The 26,832-nt window shown below is 35.8% G+C and overlaps 4 protein-coding genes across 7 annotated transcripts; 1 reads left to right on the top strand and 3 right to left on the bottom strand.

Annotated features, from left to right (window-relative positions):
- Positions 1-269: 269 nt before the first annotated feature.
- Positions 270-2,401, top strand: LOC145169287 (uncharacterized). 3 transcript variants are annotated; one of them, XM_079087852.1, is made up of 2 exons: positions 270-731; positions 1,128-2,401. In XM_079087852.1, the coding sequence occupies exons 1-2, from the start codon at positions 621-623 to the stop codon at positions 2,223-2,225; spliced, it is 1,209 nt and encodes a 402-aa protein (XP_078943978.1). In that variant the 5' UTR covers positions 270-620; the 3' UTR covers positions 2,226-2,401. The 3 variants fall into 3 exon arrangements, with proteins under 3 accessions (XP_078943978.1, XP_078943980.1, XP_078943979.1); XM_079087854.1 differs by lacking the exon at positions 270-731 and adding an exon at positions 769-1,027; XM_079087853.1 differs by lacking the exon at positions 270-731 and adding an exon at positions 769-1,031.
- A 2,819-nt stretch (positions 2,402-5,220) lies between these two features.
- Positions 5,221-8,203, bottom strand: CSK (chloroplast sensor kinase). The gene is made up of 9 exons (XM_079087850.1): positions 7,734-8,203; positions 7,328-7,489; positions 6,924-7,217; positions 6,785-6,850; positions 6,629-6,697; positions 6,452-6,544; positions 6,174-6,367; positions 5,805-6,078; positions 5,221-5,737 (listed from the first exon to the last, which is right to left on the bottom strand). Exons 1-9 carry the CDS (start codon positions 8,115-8,117, stop codon positions 5,486-5,488), a joined length of 1,788 nt encoding a protein of 595 aa, XP_078943976.1. The 5' UTR covers positions 8,118-8,203; the 3' UTR covers positions 5,221-5,485.
- Positions 8,204-19,980: 11,777 nt separating this feature from the next.
- On the bottom strand, positions 19,981-21,759 carry LOC145169284 (GDSL esterase/lipase At3g26430-like). Its single transcript, XM_079087849.1, has 5 exons — positions 21,394-21,759; positions 20,999-21,205; positions 20,691-20,863; positions 20,304-20,574; positions 19,981-20,229 (listed from the first exon to the last, which is right to left on the bottom strand). The coding sequence occupies exons 1-5, from the start codon at positions 21,653-21,655 to the stop codon at positions 19,991-19,993; spliced, it is 1,152 nt and encodes a 383-aa protein (XP_078943975.1). The 5' UTR covers positions 21,656-21,759; the 3' UTR covers positions 19,981-19,990.
- On the bottom strand, positions 20,356-24,913 carry LOC145169282 (eukaryotic translation initiation factor 4B2-like). 2 transcript variants are annotated; one of them, XM_079087847.1, is made up of 5 exons: positions 24,844-24,913; positions 23,595-24,746; positions 22,394-22,726; positions 22,246-22,311; positions 20,356-20,416 (listed from the first exon to the last, which is right to left on the bottom strand). In XM_079087847.1, the coding sequence occupies exons 2-4, from the start codon at positions 24,737-24,739 to the stop codon at positions 22,287-22,289; spliced, it is 1,503 nt and encodes a 500-aa protein (XP_078943973.1). In that variant the 5' UTR covers positions 24,740-24,746; positions 24,844-24,913; the 3' UTR covers positions 20,356-20,416; positions 22,246-22,286. The 2 variants fall into 2 exon arrangements, with proteins under 2 accessions (XP_078943973.1, XP_078943974.1); XM_079087848.1 differs by lacking the exons at positions 20,356-20,416; positions 22,246-22,311 and adding an exon at positions 23,086-23,219 and having other exon boundaries at positions 22,615-22,726; positions 23,595-24,909.
- Between the last annotated feature and the right edge of the window lie 1,919 nt (positions 24,914-26,832).

The following is a 26,832-nucleotide window of genomic DNA, read 5'->3' as shown; positions in this document are numbered from 1 at the left end:
ATGTTTGCATAAATACAATATCATATCCAACTCATAATGCTTGGAGAACAAAATCGTAAAAAAATTGAACATATATATAGACGTTGTCAAACAAGAGTTTACTAATCGGATTCAAATTGAATATAAAACAAATGGATTTAAAATATAATTATGCAAAGGAAATGGTAAACTCCAACACCAAGGTCAATTTCGTCAATTCCAACAAATATTCTCTATCAAATTCCATGTATATATACTACCATCATTAGATTACATTGCATTCAATTGTGTGTATATTCATGGTGTAATTTACAGGAAAGAAAGAGGTACAAGACAAAGAAAAACCGGCCACCCGATTTCCCAGAAAGAAAGACACCTCTGGATTCTTGATTCTTCTTTGTTTTTATGTTTAAATTTGGGAAATCAAATCTTCAATTGGATCGCAACAATTTATGGTAGTCTAATCTCGATTTTTTTTCTCACTCTCTTTGATCAAAATATCCCAATTTTTTCGGTTGTTACTGGATTCGAAATCTTGAGACGGATAAGGCGTGTGAAGAATTTCCGATTCGCCCTCTGATTGTGATTGATTTGGGGGTGGTGATATATCTGTGTAATTGATTGGGAATTTAGGGTTCGAAATGGCGTTTCATTTATCAAAGTTCGTCGATAAAGTTTATTTGATGGCTGAAGGGGGATCTCATTATTGTTCAAAGAAATCCGATGATATCTGCAGCGATGTTTGCGATGAGGTAATTCGATTAACTTATCAAAACCGTTTTACGTTAAATCAGAAAGAAATTCTCGATTTGCGAATCGCATTGCGATTTTTAGGTTTAATCGATTTTGTTTGCTGAACGAATTAACGTTGTTGGAATTATAATTAAAAAATTAGAAAGCCTTTTCAGCTGTTAATTAAAAAATTAAGTTTTTAATTTTAAAATGTCAAAAAAGTTGTCTTTTTCCAGCTTTTAACGTGTGGAGGTTGGGGGCTCGATTGTTCGAATTGAAAACTTATTCTCTCTCTCTCTCTCTCGCCCCAAATTTTGTAGGTTATGATCATGAATTTGATATTTGTATTCACTGTGTTCTTCATATGAATCTGTTTTGTGTAGAAGCTTAACGAAAATGTCCTATTTTGTTTACAGGATTCGACGATATCTTCAGCAATGTCAAGAGTTCGTTGCATTCTACGCGGATTAGATCTAAAAACCCTAATTTTTCTATTCGTATTGGTACCAACAGTCATCTTTGGAGTGTACATTCACGGTCAAAAAATCTCCTACTTCTTGCGTCCACTATGGGAATCACCACCAAAACCATTTCACGAAATCCCTCATTATTATCACGAAAACGTATCAATGGAGAATCTCTGCAAGCTTCACGGATGGAAAACCCGCGAGTTTCCAAGGCGTGTATTCGACGCAGTCTTATTCAGCAACGAAGTCGATCTTCTCACAATACGATGGCATGAGTTATACCCTTACGTTACAGAGTTCGTACTTCTAGAATCAAACTCCACCTTCACCGGTTTACCTAAGCCTCTTGTGTTTTCCGGCCACCGTGAGCAGTTCAAATTTGTGGAACCGAGGTTAACCTACGGGATGATTCCGGGAAGATTTCATAAAAAGGAAAACCCGTTTGTTGAAGAAGCGTATCAACGAGTGGTGTTGGATTATTTACTGAAAAAAGCTGGGATTGAAGATGATGATTTGTTAATCATGTCAGATGTTGACGAGATTCCAAGTAGACACACTATCAATCTTTTAAGATGGTGTGATGACATTCCTCCTGTTCTTCATCTTCGTCTCAAAAACTACTTGTATTCATTCGAGTTTTTCTCAGACAACAACAGCTGGAGAGCATCTGCACATAGATACAAGTCTGGTACAACAACATATGCTCATTTCCGTCAGTCTGATGTGATATTAGCAGATGCAGGGTGGCACTGTAGCTTTTGTTTCCGCCATGTGAGCGAGTTCATCTTCAAGATGAAAGCTTATAGCCATTTCGACAGAGTGAGGTTCAAAAAGTTTTTGAACCCTGAAAGAGTCCAGAAAGTAATCTGCAAAGGGGCTGATCTTTTCGACATGTTACCAGAAGAGTATACTTTTAAGGAAATCATTGGGAAGATGGGACCCATTCCACATTCTTATTCTGCAGTTCATCTTCCTGCACATCTTCTTGAAAATGCTAGCGATTACAGATTTTTGTTGCCTGGGAATTGCTTGAGAGAAAGTGGGTGAAACAAACTTGAATGATTATTATATGTTTTTCTAAATGGTTGTAGAGGTAGATGAGTTGATGGATGTGTGTATATAGAGTCTCTCCCTTTTCCATTTATTTGTTAGTTTGAGGAACGAGGACTCCCTCTTTGATATATTAGGAAATTTTGAATCTATTTCATATCTGTATTCAATTAGTGCTTTGATCTTCATAGCTTTTGGTTTTTTGGATCTTTATTTTGATGGGTTCATGGCAATTTTTAAAAGTGTGTGGTTTGTGAATGACAAGTGTGACGATAGAATCAAGAAAAGAACATTGAAAGAGTTGATGACAGTATGATTCTTGGAGTCATGGTGGAGAATTATGTGAAAAGATTAAAGAATTTGATGATTATGTGTTTTGGGGTTGTTGGATTCTTGTTGCAGCTGGTTATTGGAGTGTTGGAACCGACAAGAATCGAGTTTCCGATTTAATTTTTTGTTGGTTTTTGCTAAGTGAGGTCATATGAAGTGATGTCATATGAACTAGTTTGATCATATCAAAGTTTGTAACCCATCATTTAAATTAAATAAATTTTCATCAATAATGCAAATTTAAAATGTCATTTTGTATAAAATGTTGAATATATCTCAAGGAAATTAACTTATAATTACATCTACGTTTTATACAATTACATATGATAATTATGACCGGCTGTAGCAAAATACACAGCTTATATGACATACATGTGACAACAATAATTATCCAGGGTAATAGACTATTGGTTTGGTTCGTATCTAGGCAAAAAAAAAATTGTTCATATTCGCCCATCAAACTTGTTGAAGTTTTCATATAATACCACTGTTTCATAAATTTAAATCGGTAGTGGAAGTCGTTCGTCCAACTTGTTGAAGTTGTTCACATAAGATCATTATTTCTGAAATTGAGACACTTGGTTCGATCTGACACAAGAACATCATTTGTTTCTTAGGCTAGGGGTCGAACCAGACGATTAAACTTTTGTTTTATGATTATTATCCTAATTGAAGTTTGAGCTCACTCCTCCATTGCACCGAGATTGGGAAACAAGGAGCATAGTGGGTGATTAGGTACGAGGTTTAATAAGTGGGAGAGTGGAAGCTAACTGAGGTTTTTGGTTTTGGTCTTTCATAACAAGTCTAGCCAGCCTAAAATCACTAAGGTAGTGTTGTAGGTTTGGACCCAATAACACATTCATGACTTTCACGTCTCCATGTAAAATAATAAACACACAGTCATGATGTAGATACGCGAGAGCATGAGCCATGCCTAATATAACCTCGTACCTAGTCTTCCCACTTTGCTCCTCGTTTCTTAGTCCCTGCACCATGGAGGAACGAGCTCAAGCTTCCATTAGGATAATAATCGTAAACATAAGCTTAATCACCTAGTTTGAACCCCATCCTAAGAAACAAACGATGTTCTTGTGTTAGATCGAACCAAGGGTCTCGATTTCGGAAATAATGGTATTATATGAACAACTTCAACAAGTTAGACGAATGAATTTAACTATCAATTTAAATTTTTGAAACAATGATATTATGTAAATAACTTCAACAGGTTGGATGGTCGAATGTGAACAAAAAAAAAATTGTCCAGATGTGAACAAAAAAAGAAATTGCCTAGATGTGAACAAAACCAATAGTTCATTACCCTCCTAGATAATTATCTATCATTTATACGCCACATAAGTTGTAACTTGCTATAGCCGGTAATAATGGCCATATATAAACACTAACAAGTTTGTTGTCTACATGTGTACAAAAAAAGGTTATCAAAATGTTCACAAAAAGAAAAGTAAATACCCTGACAAAACAGTTTTCCTATATCTTACATAAATTGATAAAAAATTTAAATTTTTTAATGTGTCATATGCTTAATCAGAGTGTCTATTAAAACTTTTTTTTATTGCATTGGTATTCTTAACTTCGTCAATTTATTTTGTAAACCACGCCCTAGGGTGGGGGCAAAAAATGGAACCAGCTACATTTTTAAAGGAATGTGTTTTAGGTACACTGTATAAAAAGAAAAGAATATGTATGCTGGATTGAAGAATTCAAGCTCGAAGACGAAGATAAGCGGATTTTTTTTTGCCAGAACAGAGGCCTAACACAATCCTATTTCTTTCTCCTTTTTTTCCGTTCAAAATATTAGATGCCCCCATAAATAGTTTTGGAATAACTATGTACTTTTTTAGAAGTATGTAAATATATATAATCCGTCCCTTGAAATTTAAAAAATTAAATAAATAAATAAATAGAAAGCAATTCGATTTCAAGAAGATAACAAAGGAAAATTAAAGCTATATAAACTAAAATGAAAGCAACATAAATTTAAAAAGGTAAACAATAGAGTTGTACTCGTATGAAAAAAAAAAAAAAAAAAAAAAGACTACTCGAGAACGAAATTACAGTCAGAGAAAAATAACATTCCTCTTATACCCTTGCACATTTGATCCATCTAGACCACTCCAGCTCGATGATAATCTATTTATTGTCGAGAGTCTCAATTTCTACTTTATTGTCATGTTCGTAATTGTGATTTAAAAAAAATCATTTTATCGTTTTCTTCTAGAAAAGAAAAAACTAAAATAAAAATCACTTAAGGAAGAAGAAAAACTCCATGTTCTTGGATAAAATTAAGATTTTAATTATTTATATAATATTTAATATATTATTATAAATATTTTTTATGTAGAAATAGATCCTATCTAACTTACTCTACATATTATACATACAGTATATTTATGTTTGTTAATTGATTTATTGTATATTAAGTTTTTAATCAATTTATTATATATGAACAAATGTTTCTTTGTTCATATTTGTTTTAAAAGTCACTAACATAAGTTAAATAAGGGATTTTCTTGTTTATTTTTATAAAAATATTATACATTAGCTTGTTAATTGTGATTTTGAAAAGAAAAAAAAAATGTTATTGACAAAATGTAAAAATAAAAAGTTTGTTATACTGAAAATTTTCTAAGACCTCAATACATAACATCCAAAGACAATCATAAAATACCTCATAATCATTAGTTCATTACAAACAACCCCATGCTCATAAATCTTTTTACACATAATATAATCCACCTCACCTATTAAATTCTAGCTTGCTATTTACAGTTCCCTTTCACGTTGGGAGAAAACACACCTAAAAATACACATACACTTATTGCAACAAGCATGTATATATTTACATAGTGTTTCACAATTAAATATTTGTTACCTGTTTATAACAACAACAATCTAGACTCCCATCCTTATGCAGCCTGAGCAGGCCCATCAGGCGAAGAAGAGGAGAAAACCGGAAGCCATATTTCCACACGGGTCCCACCAGCTCCAAGTGCCGCCTCCATGCACCGAGGCGAGATCACTCTAAGGACACAACCGTAATTTTCCAATATCTCTCGCGCCACTGTCAACCCCGCCACAAAGTTCCATGTCATGTTGTCTTCCACCATACCTTCCGATAAAAGATCCGCCCCAAACGGTGTCAACGAATGCATCTGTGTCTGCAATACCAAATAACCGTTACGTACAGTAACCAGTAGACAGTAAACAGTAGACAGTATACCATACCATGTAGTGCATATCGGGTCCATCATCGTCAATTACGATAAGGGCACCGCCAGCTGGCGCTTTGGTGGATGCGATCTCAACCATTCCTCCAACATTTGTACGCAATAAAGCACCCTCGATTAAATTGCTTAAAGCCTGGCGAAGTGCGGGTTCTTCAACAGCAACCTCCAAAGTTTGAGGAAGTTCACAGATTTGTATGACACGTTGTTGCTTATGAGCCAAGGGTTCGAGTGCATCCGCCAGGTCAGCGAGTACATCAGAAGCATTGCATGGTCTTTTTGAAATAAAAAGACAAATATTAGTGTTTATTTATTTATTTATTTATAAAAACTAATGATCAAATTTCAAAAGGTTAAATGGAAACTGTACTTGATGTTTTGGTGTAATAAAGGTGAAAGAGTCAAAGGTGGCATTGGCATTTCTAAATCTCCGGATTTAGAAAAGAGAGAGAATGGTCCACCATGATCGTGTGAGAAGAAATTGGATAACTGAGTCCTCACTGAGTCACGAGTTGACTCGTCTATTTTCATTAGGTTTTCTTCGTTGTAGCGAACTATATTAGTCTGAAAGAAATCAAGACTTGTTACTTTATCATATGAACAAACACAATTCTTAACGTATATTATTATAAATTTATGATTATATACCTTTGTCATATGAACAGCATCTTGAAGTTGTTGAAGTGTCTCTCTCATATGATCACCTAGCACCATCATGTCTTCAACAATATCATATGAAACCTGTAATATATTCAAGTAATCACAATGTTGCCTTCAAATTAAAACTTAGAGAGACGATTAATCATTAAAGGTTTGGGCATACACCTCATTTTTCTTCATATTGGCTGATAACATTTTGCTTAAAGTCCGAATGCTAGAAAGTGGACCACGGATCTGTAGATAAACAGACTTATGATCATGATATTGTTCAACAAGTTTATTTCCAGAATGCGGTTGTAGGAGGAAGAAGAAGAATCTTACTTGCTCAACCAAATTATTCATTCTGACATTGTTTTGCCATGAAGATTGTTGAAGCAACATTGCTTTCTGTAGGAAGAACATAAGCAAATTACTCATTGTAAGATGTTTTTGGATTAATAAAAGATAACTGGTGGTTTACCTGGTCCATAACATACGCCATAGCAACAGAACGGGAGATGTTTATTGCATTTAATCTCTGTTCAGTAGAAAAGTTGTGCATTTCCAATGTTTTATCTACAAAACTTTGGAGTTCCCATGATTTAGGAATTGCATATGGATAAGATTCCTCAGGGGATGAGCCTTGTTTTACTTTTACATTATCTTCTTCCTTTTGCAATTCCAGTTTTGGAAGTTCAGCCACCAAAAACCCCACAACGAATGGATGCTTCACCATAGGGAAAACCAAAGCTCTGGATTTGGGAATGAATTCTGCCTACAATTTACATTAATATCTATCCTAAATTGAACAAACAACAATCAGAGACAAAAGAAATATACTATATCCTACTTTATGGTAACATGTAGATTGCATAAAGAGCATACCTGCTGTTTCAGAAGAGAAGCTTCTGCTGCCCTTAATCCAGTTGTGATGCTAAAGTTCCCAATTACAATTACAACATCGGCCACATTCCTTCCAGGATACACAGTAACTCTACGCAACTCTAGTCTGTCCATAACATAACTACCAGCTGGTCTCACATAGACCTGAAGATTCAAAATTCATGACAGATTGATCAGGATTCACACAAACATTTAACACCATAGTAGAATATGTCAAAAGCACATGAGTAACTAAGGTTGAGATCAACCCTCTAATAATTAGGAACAGTATGCTTTCCATCGAAATGTTTCTTTTCCTTCCTCCGACTTGCGTTTTATGAAGTAGTTAAGCTATCGGTGTGAATTACACTCGATTATAGTTTATACATAGTAGAGCTTATAAACTTACCGATAGAAGAGCTTCGGGATCCACGATACGACGAAAGAGATCCAACTGTTCCACACAAAGCGTTTGGAAGTCGGAGCTGGGAAGCACTAGTCCTTTGTTCTTCCCGTCTTGCTCAATCCTCTGCACGAATTCCACCGGAGATGTTGACGCCTTACGAATAGCGGCAGCTACAGCTACAGCGGAGGATACCGTGACTACATCATCTTCACATGTGTTAGTGTTACCGTTATTATGATTACTACTGCTCACGTGACGGAGAGCCGGGACACTGTTAGGAATGCTACAGTGGACGGCAGTCGTAGAGGTGGCTGATCTGTAAGCAACCTGACGACGAAGATCTTTATGCAGATGATGAAATTGAGGAGCAAATGAGGAGAGGATCATGTCTCCCAGACCTCTGCACAGTAGAGAATGAGCAACGCTGTAACTTGCGGCAGCGGTCGGCCGATTTCCCCAAATTGGATAGAGGGTAACAATTTGTAAAATGCTAGTTTCTTATTCAAGCCCTTTCAGTCTTTTTAAATTCCATGTAGGTCCCTATACATTTATGTGATGCGTAAATGGTGTATACCTTAGCTTTAAGTCCTATGGGTGTCATACAAGTCATGGACACTTTATTTATTTTTTTTAGGGATGTCAACGGGGTAAACAGGACGGGAAGTGTATCCCCCGCCCCCTCCTCTGAAATTTCCCTGTTCCCCGTTTCCCGTCCCCGCCCCCGCCCTCGCCCCGAAATGTTCAGCCTTCATATCCCCGTCGCCGCTCCCGAATCTCATTTATTACCACCGCCCCCGCTCCCGATTGATTTTTGGCTACCTTTTTTTGGGTTAAAAAAAGTTGTTATTTATGCTAAAAGAAACTATTTTTTAGGTAAGAAATAATTATTTATACTAGAATTTTACATGTTAAAAATAAAAAAATTATGGCATCTTAAAAACATTATACTAACAACTTAAAAACATGTTTTTTTATGAATTTTGGAAGCTCAAAATCATGTTATTGTTTATTATATTTATATAATTAATATATGTAAACATATGTGTAATTTATTAACGGGGTCCCCATGGGGGTTTCGGGACGGGATTGCCTACCCCCGCCCACGCCCCCGAAATTAAAACGGGGGTTAACCTTGCCCCCACCCCCGTCCCCGCCCCCGATTTTTTTAAAAAAAACTCCCCCAAACGGGACAGGGCCCCCACGGGACTTTTTGACATCCCTATTTTCTTTGACCCACGGAAACGAGGGTGTCGTACCATGCTTTTTTCTTTAATCGAATAAAATGTAATTATATAAAATTAATAAAATGAAAATATTTCATTAATTAAAAAAATACATATTAAATAAAATACATAATTGCAACGTAGTAAAATAATACATGACGTCTAATCATCGTCGCTCACCATGTCATCATAATCATCGCCCGAATCTCCTTCAAACATTTTTGATTCGTCATATGTATCGTCGAACAAGTCGTCTTCAACAAAATCGTTAGCAATGGGACTCAATCGAACATTGAAGACGTATTCAACCAAATCAACGCGAAGGTTGTGGTGTCCAACTTGGTCAGATATTTCCCCTCTGTTTCGCCATGTACGCATGTGTATCAATACTAACTCCTTCGACATTTGGTAAATTCTCATTTCCATTGTAGCGGCAAATCGTCTTCCCCTTATTTTCTAAATTCATATTATGCAATATGATACATGCAGACATCAGGCTACTTATTCATTTACGCTCCATAGATCGTGTCGGTATTGCGAGTATCTGCCAACGTCTCTTTAGAACACCAAAGGCTCGCTCGATATCCTTCCTAGCAGCTTCTTGTGCCAACTTAAACTCTAGTCGCTTTTCATCATTTGGACATGAGAATGATTTCACAAATATTGCTAACTCGAGATATATTCAATCAGTAAGGTAATACTCACGCTTGTACAGGGGCGGAGCCAGGATTTTATGATAAGGGGGGCTTACACCGAAATAAAATATTAAAATATTCTTTATATCCAAATAACATAATAGAGCTTATAAGATTCAAAAAGAAATTGATAAGAAAAAACGTCCAAATATGAGCTACATCGATCTATGCAATGAATCAATCTTCATTAGTTTTCAAACGATCATAAGTACCGATTCTCATCCATTAACCTTCTAGAATTAAAATAATTTGTTGGAACATAGATACATATTGTATTATGCTTCATTTCATAAGGACTCAATTATATAGAATTTGTAAAAGTATAAGAAGTAGTCCCTTGCTCACTTTAAATTGGGTTCGTCTTTGTTTCATAAAATAAAAATCATTTATAATTTTATCTGTGAAAAATATATCTTCTCTCTCTCTCTCTCTCTATATATATATATATATATATATATATATATATATATAGAGAGAGAGAGAGCTAGGTTCAAATGTTTCTAGCAACTATTGTGTGCCTAAATGCACCAATGAGAATTCAAGAAATAATAAATAATTAAATAAATCATTAAAGGGTATTTTGGACCTTTTTTACTTTTAATTAAGGAAATCATTTAATTAAAATCTTGCAATTAAGGAAACAAAGTAAATATATTTGACCTAGTCTCTCTCTATCTTATATCCTCTCTTATATTTCCTACGGTTCTTCTTTTTCACCTAGATGGAGGATGAAATCAAAATGAGGAGGTTGTTACCTTCGCTTAAGCCGCCAAGAGACACCCCCACCCGCCGAGGATCGCTATTGATGTCTACCCTTCACCTTCGTTTCCTGCCTGGTACACGTCTTGTGTTTCTTGTTATCTCTTTCCTCACTCTTAACGACTAATCCCTTGGCTCCAATCACCATTGATGCTCTCACGCCTTCCTCACTGTATGCTGGAGACGAAGGTCCAGGACACCTTGCGTCCCTCTGTCGTAACGTAGAACAAGATGCTTTAATGGCACACGTCTTACACCAACAATTTTGGTTTTTATGGTTCTATGGTCGTTTTCTGTCTTCATCGATAACTCAATTTCATCTCCTTTTTTTCAATTTCCCCCTTATATTGGTTCTCGTAACAGCTTCAATTTGAAGAAATTGAAGGAATTAGAAGCTATTCATCTATCGATTGTATAAGATGTATGGGATTTGAGATCTTGATGTGGCTAGGTAGGAGTTTTTGTTGGTCCACCACATGTTCGATGAAATGCTTAACAAACAATACTGGGTTAAACCAGATGACAATGAATCCAATCTCAACTATTGACTTAAGATCTATCCACATGATGGAAACTGGAAAGGTGAATGTGGTGTGCAGGGGAAAACCTTTCCCAACTCGACATTTCGTACCTATTATCCTTCTTTGTTTATTTCTTCATAATTTATTTAATGTAGCTCAACTTACGGGTTTTCATTCAAATTAGTTCTCAAGCTATCATCTGTGATTGAGTTTGAGTTTTTATTTGATTGATTTTGTTGTAGAGTCAAGTTAGGGGTTGTTGGTGACAATCAATTATACGAGGGCATTACCGAATCATCATTATAATAAAAGAGTGAAGCAGGTCGTACTAGACAGGTAAAGCCACTAAAACACTCATTAAAATCATTTTGTTGACCCGTAAATTCTTTCAGAATGAGGGCAATATTCTTTTATAATAAAGAGGGCTTTAGTTTGACGAAGGCTACTATTCTTTCAGAATGAAGAAGGGTAATATTCTTCACATGTAATCCTGCAAATTGATCAGACCTAGACAACCAAAAAAGGCACGGAAGCTTTAATTTTATTCTTTTACAATGATATTGTTCTCTAAGAATGAAATCGAATTTTATTCTTTAATTTTTTTTCATATCAGAATGCAAACACGTGTTCATTCTATGAGAATATAAATATTACATAAAACATGTGTTGCTAGTAATTTTGACAGAATACATTTATACATGCTTTAGAATGTTTATTCATATAGAAGAAAAGACTATGATTGTTCATTCTGTAATAATATTATTGTTGTATTCTGATAGAATTGTAGTTAATTATTTGTATGTTTAATGTGCAGTTGTTACAAGTTTATCACTACAAATTACTTGGCAATGAATTTATGGTAGAAATGGCTTGAAGATCTGATGGGAAAGGCTTGAAGAATGAATTAAAGAATGATCACACTCATTGTTTTAAGAATGTTGTTATTTTTTTAAGAATTATACTTGTTATTCTTTCATAATGTTTGTTATTATTCAATGAATCGCAATCATACAATGTAATTATTTGGTATATTATTATTTCAAGAATCGATTTTATGTAGTCTTTCAGAATGTATTTACTAGTTTATGGTTGGCATTCTGTCATTCTGACAGAATAAAATCGAAAAATATATTTACTAGTTTATGGTTAAAATTCTATCATTCTGACAGAATAAAATCGGATTTTTAATTTTAAATTAATTTAAAATATTCAGATTGTTAAAAACAAAAGAAATTAATTATCCCTAAAAATTCGAAAATTTCCTTTTTTAATATAGGTTAATTGACTAAAATGCCCTTATGCTCAAATTTGTGTGATTATATGGTACATGTTATCCTATTCTACTATCATAGACCCTCAGATCATGTGACATCCCCAAAATCACGGCCAGAAAAGACCGATTTTGTTTATGCTTTATAAAAATCAGAGTACTTCTTTTAATAAAAATGTTGCAGAATTTGTTCCCAAAACAAAATATGATAAGAATTTATCAAAGCATTTCATAAAGAAATGTATTTTCATTATATAACAAAACCTCTGGATGTCATGTTCCGATACAGACCAAAAGCATAAACAATACAAAATAGACCTTACAACAGTTATATATAACTACTGGTCTATAATCCAAAAATATCTTGACAATGTCATCCAACTTATGCTCTCGTTCCACTACCTGTAATACAAAGGAAAACTGAGTGGGTCAGGCTTGGGAGCCTGGTGAGCATATAGGGTTTTCAACCCATAATAAATAATTATATTTAGTTCATCAACCAACAATAACCCGATTACCCATTCCCGTTATCCTCACCTTACGTCCCTAAAACAACATCTATTACCAGGGACCTAATCTAGGATTTTCATCGGGATGGACATTACTGCAAAGGGGTTTCCTTAACAATAGATGTCCTAAAGGCAACCATGAGGGGGATAGAGTACACCGGTGAACACATCGTTCACAACGCCTACAGGTTATGAGGCTGCTAGCGTTCCACTGGACTGTCTAGAAAGAGTTTGTGGTCGTCATCCATACTCCGCTAGATGACTAGATCAACAACAACATCGAGGCCTCTCATCATTTTATTTCATCACACACCAATTGTCTACCCATGTTCTACCCAACATATTAGTAGATAAAATATATACATTTATATACAGCTTAAAATGTAACGCCCCGATTCTCAGGTATTGATCTAAATAAGAAATTCCTTGATTTCTAAGGTCTACTCGACGAGTTGGTTGCCCTACTCGCCGAGTAGCAGCGGATTGGTCCACGTATTTTAGTGACCTACTCGCCGAGTCCAAGAATGGACTCGACGAGTAGGAGCTGGCAGATGAAACCCTAAATCTCGGGGTTTTGCACCCTATTTAAAGGATCATTGGCCTCCCCCAGCCTCCCCTTTACTGCTTCTTGTCCCTCTCAAACCCTAATCGTGTGTGTGTGTTCCATTTGTGTATTTTTGGAGCTTGGAAGAGGATTTTGTGGAGAAGGGAGCTTGAAGAGCAAGTATTCAGAAGCAAGGAGCTTGGGGATCTGAAATCTACCTTATTGGGCATCTTCTAGAAGGTATAAATCGTTACCCTGACCTCATTTCATTCTAGATCCCCTCTTTGGACAAATTCTAGGGTTTTCATGGTATGAATGGAAGCTATTCTTGTGTGCAAGCTAAGATCTGGAGTTGTCACTTCAGAACTGGGCTCCCCTGGGCTTCTTAGTCCATAAATTTTCCAACTTGTGCAAGAATCAGACTCTCCCAAGGTGTAAAGCTCCATTGGAAGCTTAGATTGGTCATTTAGGGCCTTTAGAGCCTTGCATGTGCGTAAAGTTTGCAACTTTACGTGATAAACATGCCTTAGAAGCTTGGATCTGTAATCTGGAACCTTGCCATGGATTAAAAAGCGTCTGCATGGATAAAGGTCTGCAAGGACTCGACGAGTTGGATGAACAAATCGGCGAGTCCGTTGAAGATGGCCATGAACTCGACGAGTTGATGAACAACTCGGCGAGTCCGTTGAAGATTGCCTTGAACTCGACGAGTCATTCGAAGACTCGGCGAGTCGGCTAGGGTTTCTCCCAATTCTTGGACACGTATGAACTCGGCGAGTTAAAGGGGAACTCGCCGAGCCAATCAAGGATTTCCCGACTTCTCGAGTTCAGGAAGGACTCGACGAGTCGGTGAACTGCACTCGACGAGTCGAGTCAACATGGACTGTTGACTTTGACTGTGGACTTTGACTTGGACCAAGGGTTGACCAGTTGACTTCTGAGGGTATTCTGGTAACAAGATCGGAAAACATCCATGAGATCTCACCGATGTGGTTGCCGGAGAACTCGCACAAGCACTCTGTGGCACTATACATGTGTACACTCTCAATTCGGATGTTCCTCTCACTAAGAAACCAACGGAGATCATACCGATCATTGTTGGTGATTTTTTCATAACCAAAACATAAAATGCGGAAACATAAACTTTGGATCTTTAATCTCGAATCTGATTAAAAGAAAACTTAAACATGAAAGAACGATTATATACCTGATTTCATTATGATCTTTGGATCTGAAGAACTAGAGTTGGGTTTTCCAGTTGATCTCAAGAGCTCTCTCTAAAATCCCTCAGCAAACCCTAAACGAATTTACATGTGTATTTTCGTGTGTCTTGATTGCTCCTCATCACATGTATATATAGATGGAGATATACCCTAATGTGATAGATGGAAGGGATCTTGAGGATCTTGAGTCAAACCGGGAACTCAACCCACAAGGTAAGTGAATATTCTATAAATCGGTCCATCAACAATTTATATTCTTACCATAATAATTGGATTTAAAAATATACCGTACATATTTATGAAGTGGTCCATAATTATCCAACAATCTCCCACTGGACCACGAATATATAAATGTACGTATAACTGTATAAGCGCTTTAATGAATGTTATTATAACATTGGTACCCTTAAACAATCTCGTCCACTAATCATAATAGTATAGGATCAAAGCGGCCTTCGTTACAATTTCCGTAACTAAACCTATCAATGGTCACATATACATATATAACTAACGACATAGATTAAACATGATGTGTGGTTTTAAAATCTAAATAGATTTCCAACGAGTTCCTTTTTAACTTGAAGTGAGATCAAACTTCAAATAAGTGCAGCTAATAATGGAGTTAACCGAACTCTTAATTCTGTACAGAAAAAAATAATTGTTGTTAAACAACAGATAAAGCACCATAAAACTCTCACTAAAACCAAATATCACACCAACATGTGTAGTATGCTCATGAAAGACCTAGGGAGGTAATCCCTTTATGAGCGGATCCGCTTTCATGGAGTTTGTTCATATGTGCTATATATATATATTTCCATTTTGCACTATTGTGTTAACAGAAGAAAACTGATGTCAATACGAACGACTTAATAAAACTTCTGTTGTTGGAATATAACATTGCTGACTTATTATCACAACTTTAGTGGTCTTTCAATACCAATAATGTGTAGCCTCGTGACAAATTTTCGCAACCATATTCCATACTACAAATTATTCTGCCATTATGGAAGAAGCTACCGAAGTCTAATCCATGAAATGGCTCATCATGTTAAAATGTAAAAATATCCCGATATGGATCGGTAACCATTTTTGGCATCTAATAAAATCAGATTTTTAATAAAAATGATCTCCAAAATATCTGATTTCCTATAGTTGATCATATAGCCTTTTGTTATATATAGATATCTTAAAATCCATTTGGCTACTTTCTTATGATCCAAAATTAGGTTCGTAGATATCTGCCCAAAACCAGAAAGATAAATTTATTCCCACTTAATCTGTGATACACAAAATCATCTATTGTATTTATCTCAAAACCAAAAGAGATAATAAATTGATGAAAAATGTGGTACCACACATAGGATATCCAAAGTTGAGGTTGTTGAGTTTGTGTATTATGAATAGGAGATTGAATAACATTGTCAATCATTGATTCATAATCTGCATATTATCGAAAGCAGTAATAGGAATCAAGATTGATTCCTCCTTAAGGACAATGTTTTAACCTTGTTTCTCCCCCAAACTCAACATCCTCAAGTAATGTTGCTATATCCAAAATGCAAGGTCTAACATCCAAGCAATTGAGAACTAACATAATGCCTTCATTCTATTACTTAAAGTTAATCTCATTGAGTACATGAATCATAAATGTGATCAATGTTAACATATATAATACCATAATTCAAACATAAATAAATCTATTTTTATGCTCGTTAATCCATAAACTGTAATCAATAAATTCAATTTATGACATATTTACAAGGTATCAACACAACATTAATATCATGTCTTTGGACAGTAATACTAACTTGCAAGAGATATCCTTGTTTTAGAGATAAACATTGACAATAAATCATATCAATTAACAAGCCCCTCTTTGGATTGACTTATTAATCACATTGAACCAAAAAACCGTCACATGTTTATCACCATATATAAGTTTATTCGGCCAAATATCAGTCTACCTTTGGGTCGGCTAATACCCGCATTAATAAACACATAAACTATAAATTTTGATAATAAGAATTGACAATATATCATATCAATTAATAAGCCCCTCTTTGGATTGACTTATTAATGACATGTAACCTAAAAATTGTCGAATATTTATCATCAAACATGTGTTTATCTGGTCAAATATTAACCTACCTTTGGGTCGATTAATATCCGCATTAATAAACACAAACCATAAAATTTAAATTCTCTGTAAATTAATTTTCACAAAAGATATCACTTTGGCGATATATTGTGTCAATTAATTTACTCTGAAAATAAATAAACATGTCATAATTGTAGTTTATTGACAATTAACCTAAAATATTTTGAATGCGTCTACCTTTAGGTCGAACACAGTTCACATAAACAATATCATATAAAACTTTAAGTATTTGCAACCAAATTAATTAAACTAATAGATGTCACATAGGTAACAATATTATATCAATCAAAAACCAAATAAAATATTAAGGTGTTGTATTTTCTGCCAAATAAAATATTAGGAAGAAAAACAAGGAAAAGCTGAGTACAAGCAAAAGCAGCTATTGGCCTTGGCACCAAAAGATTATTTTAACATATTATATTCAAGAACCAAATAATTTTCTTGAGAAACGAATGCCCATACTATCATTCTCTCATCGCCAGTAAGAAAACAAATGCGATCTCGGCGGAATGATGAAAAGAAAAGGCTCTTGGTTTGGGAAAAATATAATGTTGATGGTTTTAAACCGATCAAACTTTTTTCTAGTATCAAATTTGAGTAAGCTCTGATACCAATTGTTGGTGATTTTTTTTATAACCAAAACATAAAATGCGGAAGCATAAACTTTGGATCTTTAATCTCGAATCTGATTAAAAGAAAACTTAAACATGAAAGAACGATTATATACCTGATTTCATTATAATCTTTGGATCTGAAGAACTAGAGTTGGGTTTTCCAGTTGATCTCAAGAGCTCTCTATAAAATCCCTCAGCAAACCCTAAACGAATTTACATGTGTATTTTCGTGTGTCTTGATTGCTCCTCATCACATGTATATATAGATGGAGATATACCCTAATGTGATAGATGAAAGGGATATTGAGGATCTTGAGTCAAACCGGGAACTCAACCCACAAGGTAAGTGAATATTCTATAAATCGGTCCATCAACAATTTATATTCTTACCATAATAATTGGATTTAAAAATATACCGTACATATTTATGAAGTGGTCCATAATTATCCAACAATCATCTCTATTCTGTCACAACTCTCATGACCGGAAACCCACCAAAATCACATTTCCTTTTCCTCTTTCTTTTCCAGTCGAATGCAACATTTAAGGTGAAAGAAGTATGGCTTTTATGGCCAAGATCACATTTCCTTCCGATAGTATCTCAAGTTGCAGGCATATTCTGAAGAAAAATACACGTCTGATGCGCTGCAGAAGAGATACAGTCGCGATCTTTGATTCTTTAAACCTGAAGTTACAGTAATGGTCCCTGCGTTTATCTTCTTATTACACATACAACCCCAAGTCAATATATCTTTTAAGTAAAACCTCTCTCTATCACTCCTATATATGTAACGAATTTCAAACTTATTTACTGAATTTACATATAATCCATTATTATTAACACGTTTGAACTTTTTCCTTTTTTTTTTGAATGGTCATCGGTTACCGCTGAAGCTGCTACAACAAAACAAATGAAATTTATGAAAAAATTTATGGTAAGCTTTAACTGATAGCAAGTTAGTGGTCGTTTGATAGTTGCTGATTTGGTTAGAGTTGACTGAGTTACAAACTGATTGGGTTAGAAATGCTGACTGAGTCCACATCTGACTGAGTTTATACTGTTTGATTATTTATCTGACTGATTGTGCTGAATGATAAAAAAATGACCATATTATCCTTGTATTGTCCCTTGTGCCGGATAAAATAATTATAAAAATACAAATTATCACATAAAATCCTTATTAAGCATACGTCATTTAAAACCCAAATACCAAGTGTAATACAAAATCCAAATACACATTGTCATACATAATAAAAAAGTACATCATTTAACGTGAACCATTTGAAAGTAACTGATTAGCAATTTGGTCACGCAAAGTAGTCATATAGCCAACGACTTCTGAACCTCATTCTATGTCTTGTATGTTTTGACCCTCACTTCCTCCACCTTCCACATCAAGAGTAACCATAGTGTTTTGTTCAAAGTTTGTGAATAAGTCATCTTGAATATTGTATTTCCTTATAAAATTATGGACCGCAACACAAACAATGACTATGTCTTTTTGCACTGGAAAATGATAAGGACTCATATGTTTTAAAACTGGAAATCTCGCCTTCAATACACCATGAGCACGATTGAGCCTTTCTTCCTTAGTTAAAGATCTGTTTCTTCGAAAATCGGCTAACAAATACTCACAAATATACACATGATCTCACGTATCCTTTTCAACCCACTGAGGTTGAAATTGGATGTAGAAATCACACTATGAAATAAATACACAAGTGAGACGCATATGTACCTAGATTTATTTTTGATAGGCATGGTAAACCATTTTAGTCCAGACCTTACTTTGAAACTTAGTCAGCTAATATTAATGTCATATGTTGATTATTATTGTTCATGGGCTTGTTAGTTATCAATTTATATCATCAGCTAAAGCTTGCAGTTGCTGAAAAGGATATTGTGAAAGATGATGATTTTGATGAATGGACATCTAATTCATTATTAGTTCAAGATTATGATGATTATATATAGAAAGAGGATGATATCGTGGGTACTTTTGATATCCAGTATGTTGATGATGATCATGATTTGTCGACTAATCATAACATTCAATCACATAAAATTTAAGAAGAATTTTGAAAGAGAAGGAAGGAAAAAAGGAGAACGATAACTGTTGATGTTGTTGCTGTTGATCACGGTTGCTCCTCTGTTGCTTTTGACCGCGACCGGAACTCTTGTTGCTTCGTCGAGGGGATGAAATCAGAACCTCAGTCGCAACATATGTAAACGTTGTTTTTGTTTTTTTTTTCTCGATCCATCAGATAGAAAGTAAGGACCGAGTTTGGTGTTTTTATTGGACCAAGTCCACATATTGGACCGAGTCCCTACATCTATAATCTCTATCAAACATGTCAATTGGTATTTTATGGACCCATTCCCTCTTTAGACCTAGTTAGACACCATATCAAACGACCCCTTACTCTTAATTTTTACATGTACTTGAACCTAACATTGAATTGAATCTAGCTTAGCGAGTTACTGTATGATTTATATTTTATTTTTGTAAATAAAACTTAGCGAGATACTGTATGATTTATATTTTATTTTTGTAAATAAAAGTTGATAATCTATAACTAAAATTATACATCGTATCTACATGTCATATCAAAATATTGGTATGAAAGATTATTCCATTCGGCCAATGAAACCGATCATAAAATGTCATTTATTCTATCCGATATCCTATCCTACCAAACATGCACTTATTAGTTATTATTAGAGTCGTGCTTGTACAATTTTATTGATCTGAATTCCTATGGCAAGCCATTTGTAACGGGAGTGATGGGTCAGAAAATGACCCATTTACAATATGATCGAAAACCCATCTATTTGCAGCTTCGGTATAATGAATCCCATCCCATATGATCATAACCGAAGGATCTTTACATGATTTGACCTTCCCTCCACATCCAACGTGTGTGTTGTAGTTGTACTTCCCGCCATGCCCACAACAAGCTCTAAGGGGATGCTCAAATCCTATATTTTCAACAAATATAGAACCATAAAAAACAAAAATAAAACACTTTATATGTTTAACTTTCTATATTTACCATATTTGCTTGCTTGATTAATGAGTTTGTATCTGGCTTTATAGATGTCAACGTAGGTGATTGCAGCTTCGTGTAGTTCCTCACGTAATCGGTCCACAAGATCTTTCAATTTACTGTTAAAAAATTGGGCTAATTCGTTAAACGGATTACCACATCCGACTTTATCCATTTGTTGGGCTGTGATTGGTAAATGTTCCAACACGTATGGTAGACACCCAATCGGGCCCACATTGTGTATCCAAAAATATCGTCCTCCTTTATCGTGTACACTCTATGGGGAAAACAAAGCCGAAAAAAAAAATAAGAAGAAACAGATTATTTTGGACACAAATTTTATAATTTGAAGCCATTTTGTGATTTAAAAATAAAAAGGTTACAAACCCTCACCTTAACTACGGTTTTGAATTGGCCTAAGATATCGGGAATGGATGCTTTAACTTGTTGGGTAGACAAGTTTAGTAACAAACCACCCGTCAAATCATTTTGTCCGATATCAAATGTGTATAAACCACGTGAAAATGCTTCGGGTTTCGGAAGTAATTCCTTAAATATCCCACCGGCTGTTTCGAATATATGCAATTATAACATTGAAAGCACATAAGGATGTAATATATATATATATATATATATATATATATATATATATATATATATATATATATATATAATCTTGTTTGGGTGTGGTGTTATGTTACCTTTGCGAATAGTTTGAGTTCTAAGATGAAAATCGTTGAATTGATATGATTGAACATTTAATGAAATGGGGCTCAAACCACTTTGATGACGTGTCGTGTTTTGTGGTCTAATGGTGGAACCACCGGTGGCGAAGTTGGCTCCATGGGTGAAGTTGGAACCCAGAGCATCTAGGTATGCACTAAGGTAGGGTAACCCCAGACTCTGTGCTGTAAAAATTGGAATTTCTTGATTATTTTATTAATAATTAAATATTAAATATAATTTGTATTTTTTTTTTTGAATAATACAATAATTAATTCAAAAAGGAAACCGCAAATGCGGATCTTCCGTTGTTTTGATTTTTGGAAGCTTGCGCCAAAAGATTAGGATTCACGTGAATGGTGGAGTCGCATACCTATAAAATCGATGACTAGACGGCCGTCGGAGTACCTACCAGCCGGACCGTGGAAGAAAGTTTCTCCATTGGGCGGAGGAGCCTGCCCAAACGCCGCCGACAAGCCACCAGTATCGGAGTTTGAGTCGCCGAAGTTGAAAACTGCCGGAAAATCACACGAGGACTTGCTGATAGTGGCATTTACAAGCTGAGTTGCTAGTATAACTAGTAAGAATAGAACATAAGGTTTTGGTAGAGGAGTTTTCCGGCCACCGTGGTCCATGGTAACTTATCGGTGAAAGAAAGAGGGTTACAGATACAGTCACTGAAGCAGTATGATTGGCTCTTTTACTTTCAAAGAAACTACTAAAACTAGCACTAAATATAATAGACATGAAGCCCACCCGACCCGTTATCGCTTACGACGTCACACACCCATTCACTTTCACACTTCTAGTTTCGATACATATGTTATTATATTGCTTTCTAATATTTAATTCGGTTAAATCTGATATATGTTTGGTTTGCCGGAATTCAAGATTCCGGTTTGCGCACAAAACACAATCTTTTTACTAATGTAATTCCATTCTAATTTCAGTTCCCTCCACAATTTCATTCCTTCCAAAAAAAAATTACGAATCAAACGGTCCCTTGTACTTGTAAATAATCTAACATCCTATCTAAAGTGCAAAAGAAATAAGACAATGAAGGTAAATAAAAGACTAAACTTGTGCAACTTTACATAGTCTCAAATCTCAATCATTAAAAAGAATAGATAACATATATATATATATATATATATATATATATATATATATATATATATATATATATATATATATATATATATATATATAAGTGTGTAAAAGTTACCAAAAAAAATGTCAATCTGATCTACTTGTCAACAGCAGCTTTCACCATCTTTCCTTTGAGTTTGATCTGCAAAATTCACAAGATTAGTTTTAAACACATAATATGTTGCTATCAAATGCTGAGTTGAGATGATAAACATTAAACATACCTTCCAAATCCTCCTCTGTCATCACCCTTTCTTACCCATGAATGATCTCTATTACTGCCACGTGTCTCTGATGAGTCAACACTTCTGGAATCATCAATTGACCCCAAAACAGTTCTTTCAACTGGTTTTTGACTGAACCGGATTTTGTTATCTAGATCATGGTTTAGTTGTTCCAGTTTCTTTTCTTTTTCAAGTATTCTGTCACTTAAACTACTACTGCTTTGGTTTCCATTTCCATTAGATTCGTTGTTTGCATCTGAACCAGAATTATATTCTCTCTTCAGATTATCTATCTTTTCCTTCAATTTCTTTATCGCTTCATCTGTATCAGACCTGACAAAAAATTAAAAGGGACAACTTTTATAATCTAATTTACTCAATAAGTTTCCATTCCATACCAAATTACAAATAAACAATCAACACTGTTTGCATAATATTGTAACTATACATTTATACTCAAATTCAATCAAAACGTCACCATCCTTTAAGACCTGATAAGTAAACCAACGATACAACGTAAAGCACAGGCTTGCTTCAAAGGCGCTAATTGTAATTTGTTTCAACAATTTATTATGGTTTCTTTATGACTTCATATGTTTTCATTCAACCACAAAGAAAATTACTACATTTTCACCAGTCCGTCAGAGATACAAAAAGATTCATGTGAACTATCTCAGTTTATGGATGCTCACCATTTCAAAAATGAAGGTTACTTGTTTTCAGAAGACTCAGAATCATAGACATCATGGAGGAACATGCAACCTTCTCTAGGGTGCGGGTGCGGGTGCATTTGCTTCTTTTATAACCCACAAAGCACCCAATGCTCCTGAAATATTGTGATAAACAAGAATCACCTTCTCATGTTCATATGTTGTCTTTAAAGATTTGCTAACCTAGCTTTCGTTTTATGATACATTGCACTCATCACTCACCCCACCCAAAAACTATTATTTACTTGCACTTTCCTACTTCCTTAGCAGCTGGGTAGCTCTTGACAACTTAAATTTCACAATAGAAACGCCAAAGGTTACTAAAAGACCAAGTACAAAGATTAATATGCAATATTTCTACAGTTTCTCGATGATGATGATGATGATGATGATGATGCTTCAGTGGAATACCCAATTTCACACAGCCAGAGATCAGAGATGTTCATCAAGTATCAAGAGAAGAATAGAAGATAATGGATAGGAATACTAACCTGCCAAGCCTACGACGCTCCAACTCTACATCAATCTTTCTGTAATCAATACCTTTCTCTTGAAGCAAAACTTCTCTGGGTTTAGCATCGCCAAAAGGGTTCACCTTAGGCCTTGTCTTCTCTAATCCCTGCGGCTGCAATGCAGTCCGGCCATCAACTGAACTGCCGGAATGTGAACTCGTGGGCCGACTACTACTTTTCTTAGCATCAATTTCCAAATCCACTTTCTTGTGATCCAAACCTTTCTCAGCCAATACCTCTTCCCTGGGCCTAGCTGCCCCAAAAGGACTCGGTTTATTGGTGTGCGCCGATGGCTCCACTGGAGCACTTTCACCCTTTGGTGGATCTAACACCAAACGCCGGCGTTCCGTTGGCCGTTCCTGATCACCATCACGAGGCACAACGCCCCTTTTCCAACGGTCGTCTTCAGAACCACCGGAATCCCGAAAACCAGGACCGAAATTAGAAGACCTGGTGGGTGGCATGGGCTTCTTGCTCGCCGCCCAATTATCAATCTCGTCAGCTCTAGAAAATCCGCCACCAACGCCACCGCCTCCATCGAGAGAACCGTAACGGCTAGGTCTAGTGAGAGCGTCATAAGAAGGCGTGATAGGCTTCTTGGTCATTGCCCAATTATCGACCTCGTCTGCCCTAGATGGTTGATCATATTCCGAAATCCGAGGAGATGAAACTCTACGATCATCACTAAACTCACCATAAGATCTCCGATTATTACCCCATGCAGCGTCGCCATCTCCCTCCCTATCACGCATCCTCGGCCCTCCGCGACCACCTCCATAGGACGAGAAACCACCTCCGAGCCTCCCATATTGCATTTCCTCCGCCGAACGCTCTTTTGGCCCGGTCGGGAGCCGCATCATTTCTTCAGGAGTCAATCCTTTACGGTCATAAGCCAATTCACGAGACAAAGCGCCACCGCCTAGACCTCCAGACCCTGCCATCGTGAACTCATGTAACGTCATTTTCGTCTTCTTCTTCCCTTTATTAGTGTTCACCGCCTCTTTCAGGCTCGGATAGCTCTGGGGTGGAGCGGCTGCCGCCGCAGCAGCTAGTTCTTTCTCTTCCGCTTCGGCGCGCTCGGCTTCCGCCGCCCAGGCGCCAATATTTCCCCATACTTTCGACATTGCAGATCTATAATTTCATACACCGAGAAACTCGAGGATCAGATAAAAAAAAAAATACGAAACACAAGCTTTAAAGATATGGATGAGTGTTGTTATAGCAATACATGCATAGTATAGTGCATGCCACAGTCTCCGGCGTACGGCGGAGATGGTAGTTGTAGTGCTGCTGGTCAAATGGAATAATCTAAACCGTAGCTAATTTATGGTTCACGGAGTTTGTAGAGAGAGAAAGTATAGGGAAATTGGTGCGGTGAATGAGACGCGGGGGTCGAGAGTGGAGAACACGGACCATTAGATTTGTTTCAAGGATGAATTGTAGCCACTAGATGGTTCGAAATGGGAGGTATGAGAGCGCGTATGAAGGCTTGATATGTAGCTGATCTGTCCACTTTTAATTGGTTATTTATGGGAACACAAAATATTATAACATGATTTTTTAAAAACCTGAGTAAATTACAATCTAGTATGCAATAATAGTTGAGTAGGATGGTAATTAATATTGAATAAAAGTTGAATGGAGTGTGGGTGATGACATGGAGTAGAGTTGAATGGAGGAGTTCAATGATCATTGAATGGTTCAATAAAAGGAATAAAATGATGATTAGGATTGAATATGTGTTTAATGGGTTGTAAGTGGTGTTGTATAGATGTTTAATGGATGATGTGACAATTCATTGAACTCTATAGAGTTCTATAGAGTTCAATGGATTGTGGATGCCCTAAAGGGTAACTAATGTGCGTGGTTCTAACCTTTTTTTTTTAGATATATCGTCTACTTTTGACTTTTGAAGTTAATTTTGACATTAAATATTTTGTTCTTGATATATAATACTTTATACAAAATATATGAATGGATTGTGTTTTAAATGTCTTTTCATTTTTATAAGTTTCATCAAGTAATACATAACACAATTAAAAATATTTAAGGTTAAAGTTGATGAATAAAGACTTTAAAAGTTAAAAATGGACAATAATTATGGATCGGAGGGAGTATATCTTTTGTCTCACCCATCAACACACTCTATAACTCTCACGTACAAATCAAGAATACCATAGCTACAATGAACCCTTCTTTCTTTCTCCGTTATCTCTCATTTTACCAGTGGTACTTACACCACCAACTCCGACAACCAATGTTTAGACCAGGGTTTATATCTAGGATTCATCATCAATTGGGTTTCAAAAAATTCAATTTCTGTGGCTTCAGATGCAAAAAATAGAACACGATAGTAGGATCTTCGTGAAGCGGTGAAGCCTTCACCGGAAGGTTGTTCTTTTGCTACCGACGAAAGGGAGGTTTCAACTCGTGGTATGTTGTAGGATTCGTCATCATTTCATGTTTTATTTTGGTTTTGGATTTGAGTTATTGGTATGGTTTTAGATGTATTTTCAGATTTATTGATGAATGTTAGGTAGCTTTTTGTTGAGTTTTGGGTAATTTATGTGATATTGGATCTATGGCCGAAGACGATGATCATAGTTGGTGCCAGAAAATGGATATGTTACCGGAGATGGCGGCCGGAGGTGGTGGTAGGAACCGTAGAAGATTAATTAATGTGGGCTGGTGTAACATCACAAAAATTTCAACAAATTTAAACTTTTCAAAACAACTCATTTATTAACAAAAGTGTTTACAAAAACATTGTCTCCAAAACATGATTTAAAATCAGAGTCTCCGAAGATCTGATCCGTCGTAAAACTGAGGATGTGTTTCACGCCTTCGCCTTGCCACAGATCATATGAAGAACCTGAAACCATAAACAAACTGTAAGCACGAAGCATAGTGATTTCCTCCAAAATACCACCGTACAAACAAATAGCACATAAATAACAACAACATGTACTGGGTCCACAACTAAAATACTAGATTACCCCTGAGCCCATAGTATAAGTCTGGCTTGCCTATCAGGCCCACAACTCATATTTAGCTTGCTCCCAACTCAATCAATCATCGGATTAGAATACCAATGTTCAACCCTCAGTACAAGTCTGGCATACCAACTGGTCCACAACTCGTATCTGGAATGCTACTGAGCCCTCAGTATGAGTTTGGCATGCCTTACCCGACCCTCAGCTCATATTTGGATTGCTCC

Source organism: Lactuca virosa, chromosome 4 (genome assembly GCF_052849685.1).
Source record: "Lactuca virosa cultivar CGN04683 chromosome 4, Lactuca_virosa_CGN04683_v6, whole genome shotgun sequence".
Classification (NCBI taxonomy): Eukaryota; Viridiplantae; Streptophyta; class Magnoliopsida; order Asterales; family Asteraceae; genus Lactuca; species Lactuca virosa.
The sequence above is the reverse complement of the archived record's forward strand: the minus strand, read 5'-3'. Positions and strand labels throughout refer to the sequence as shown.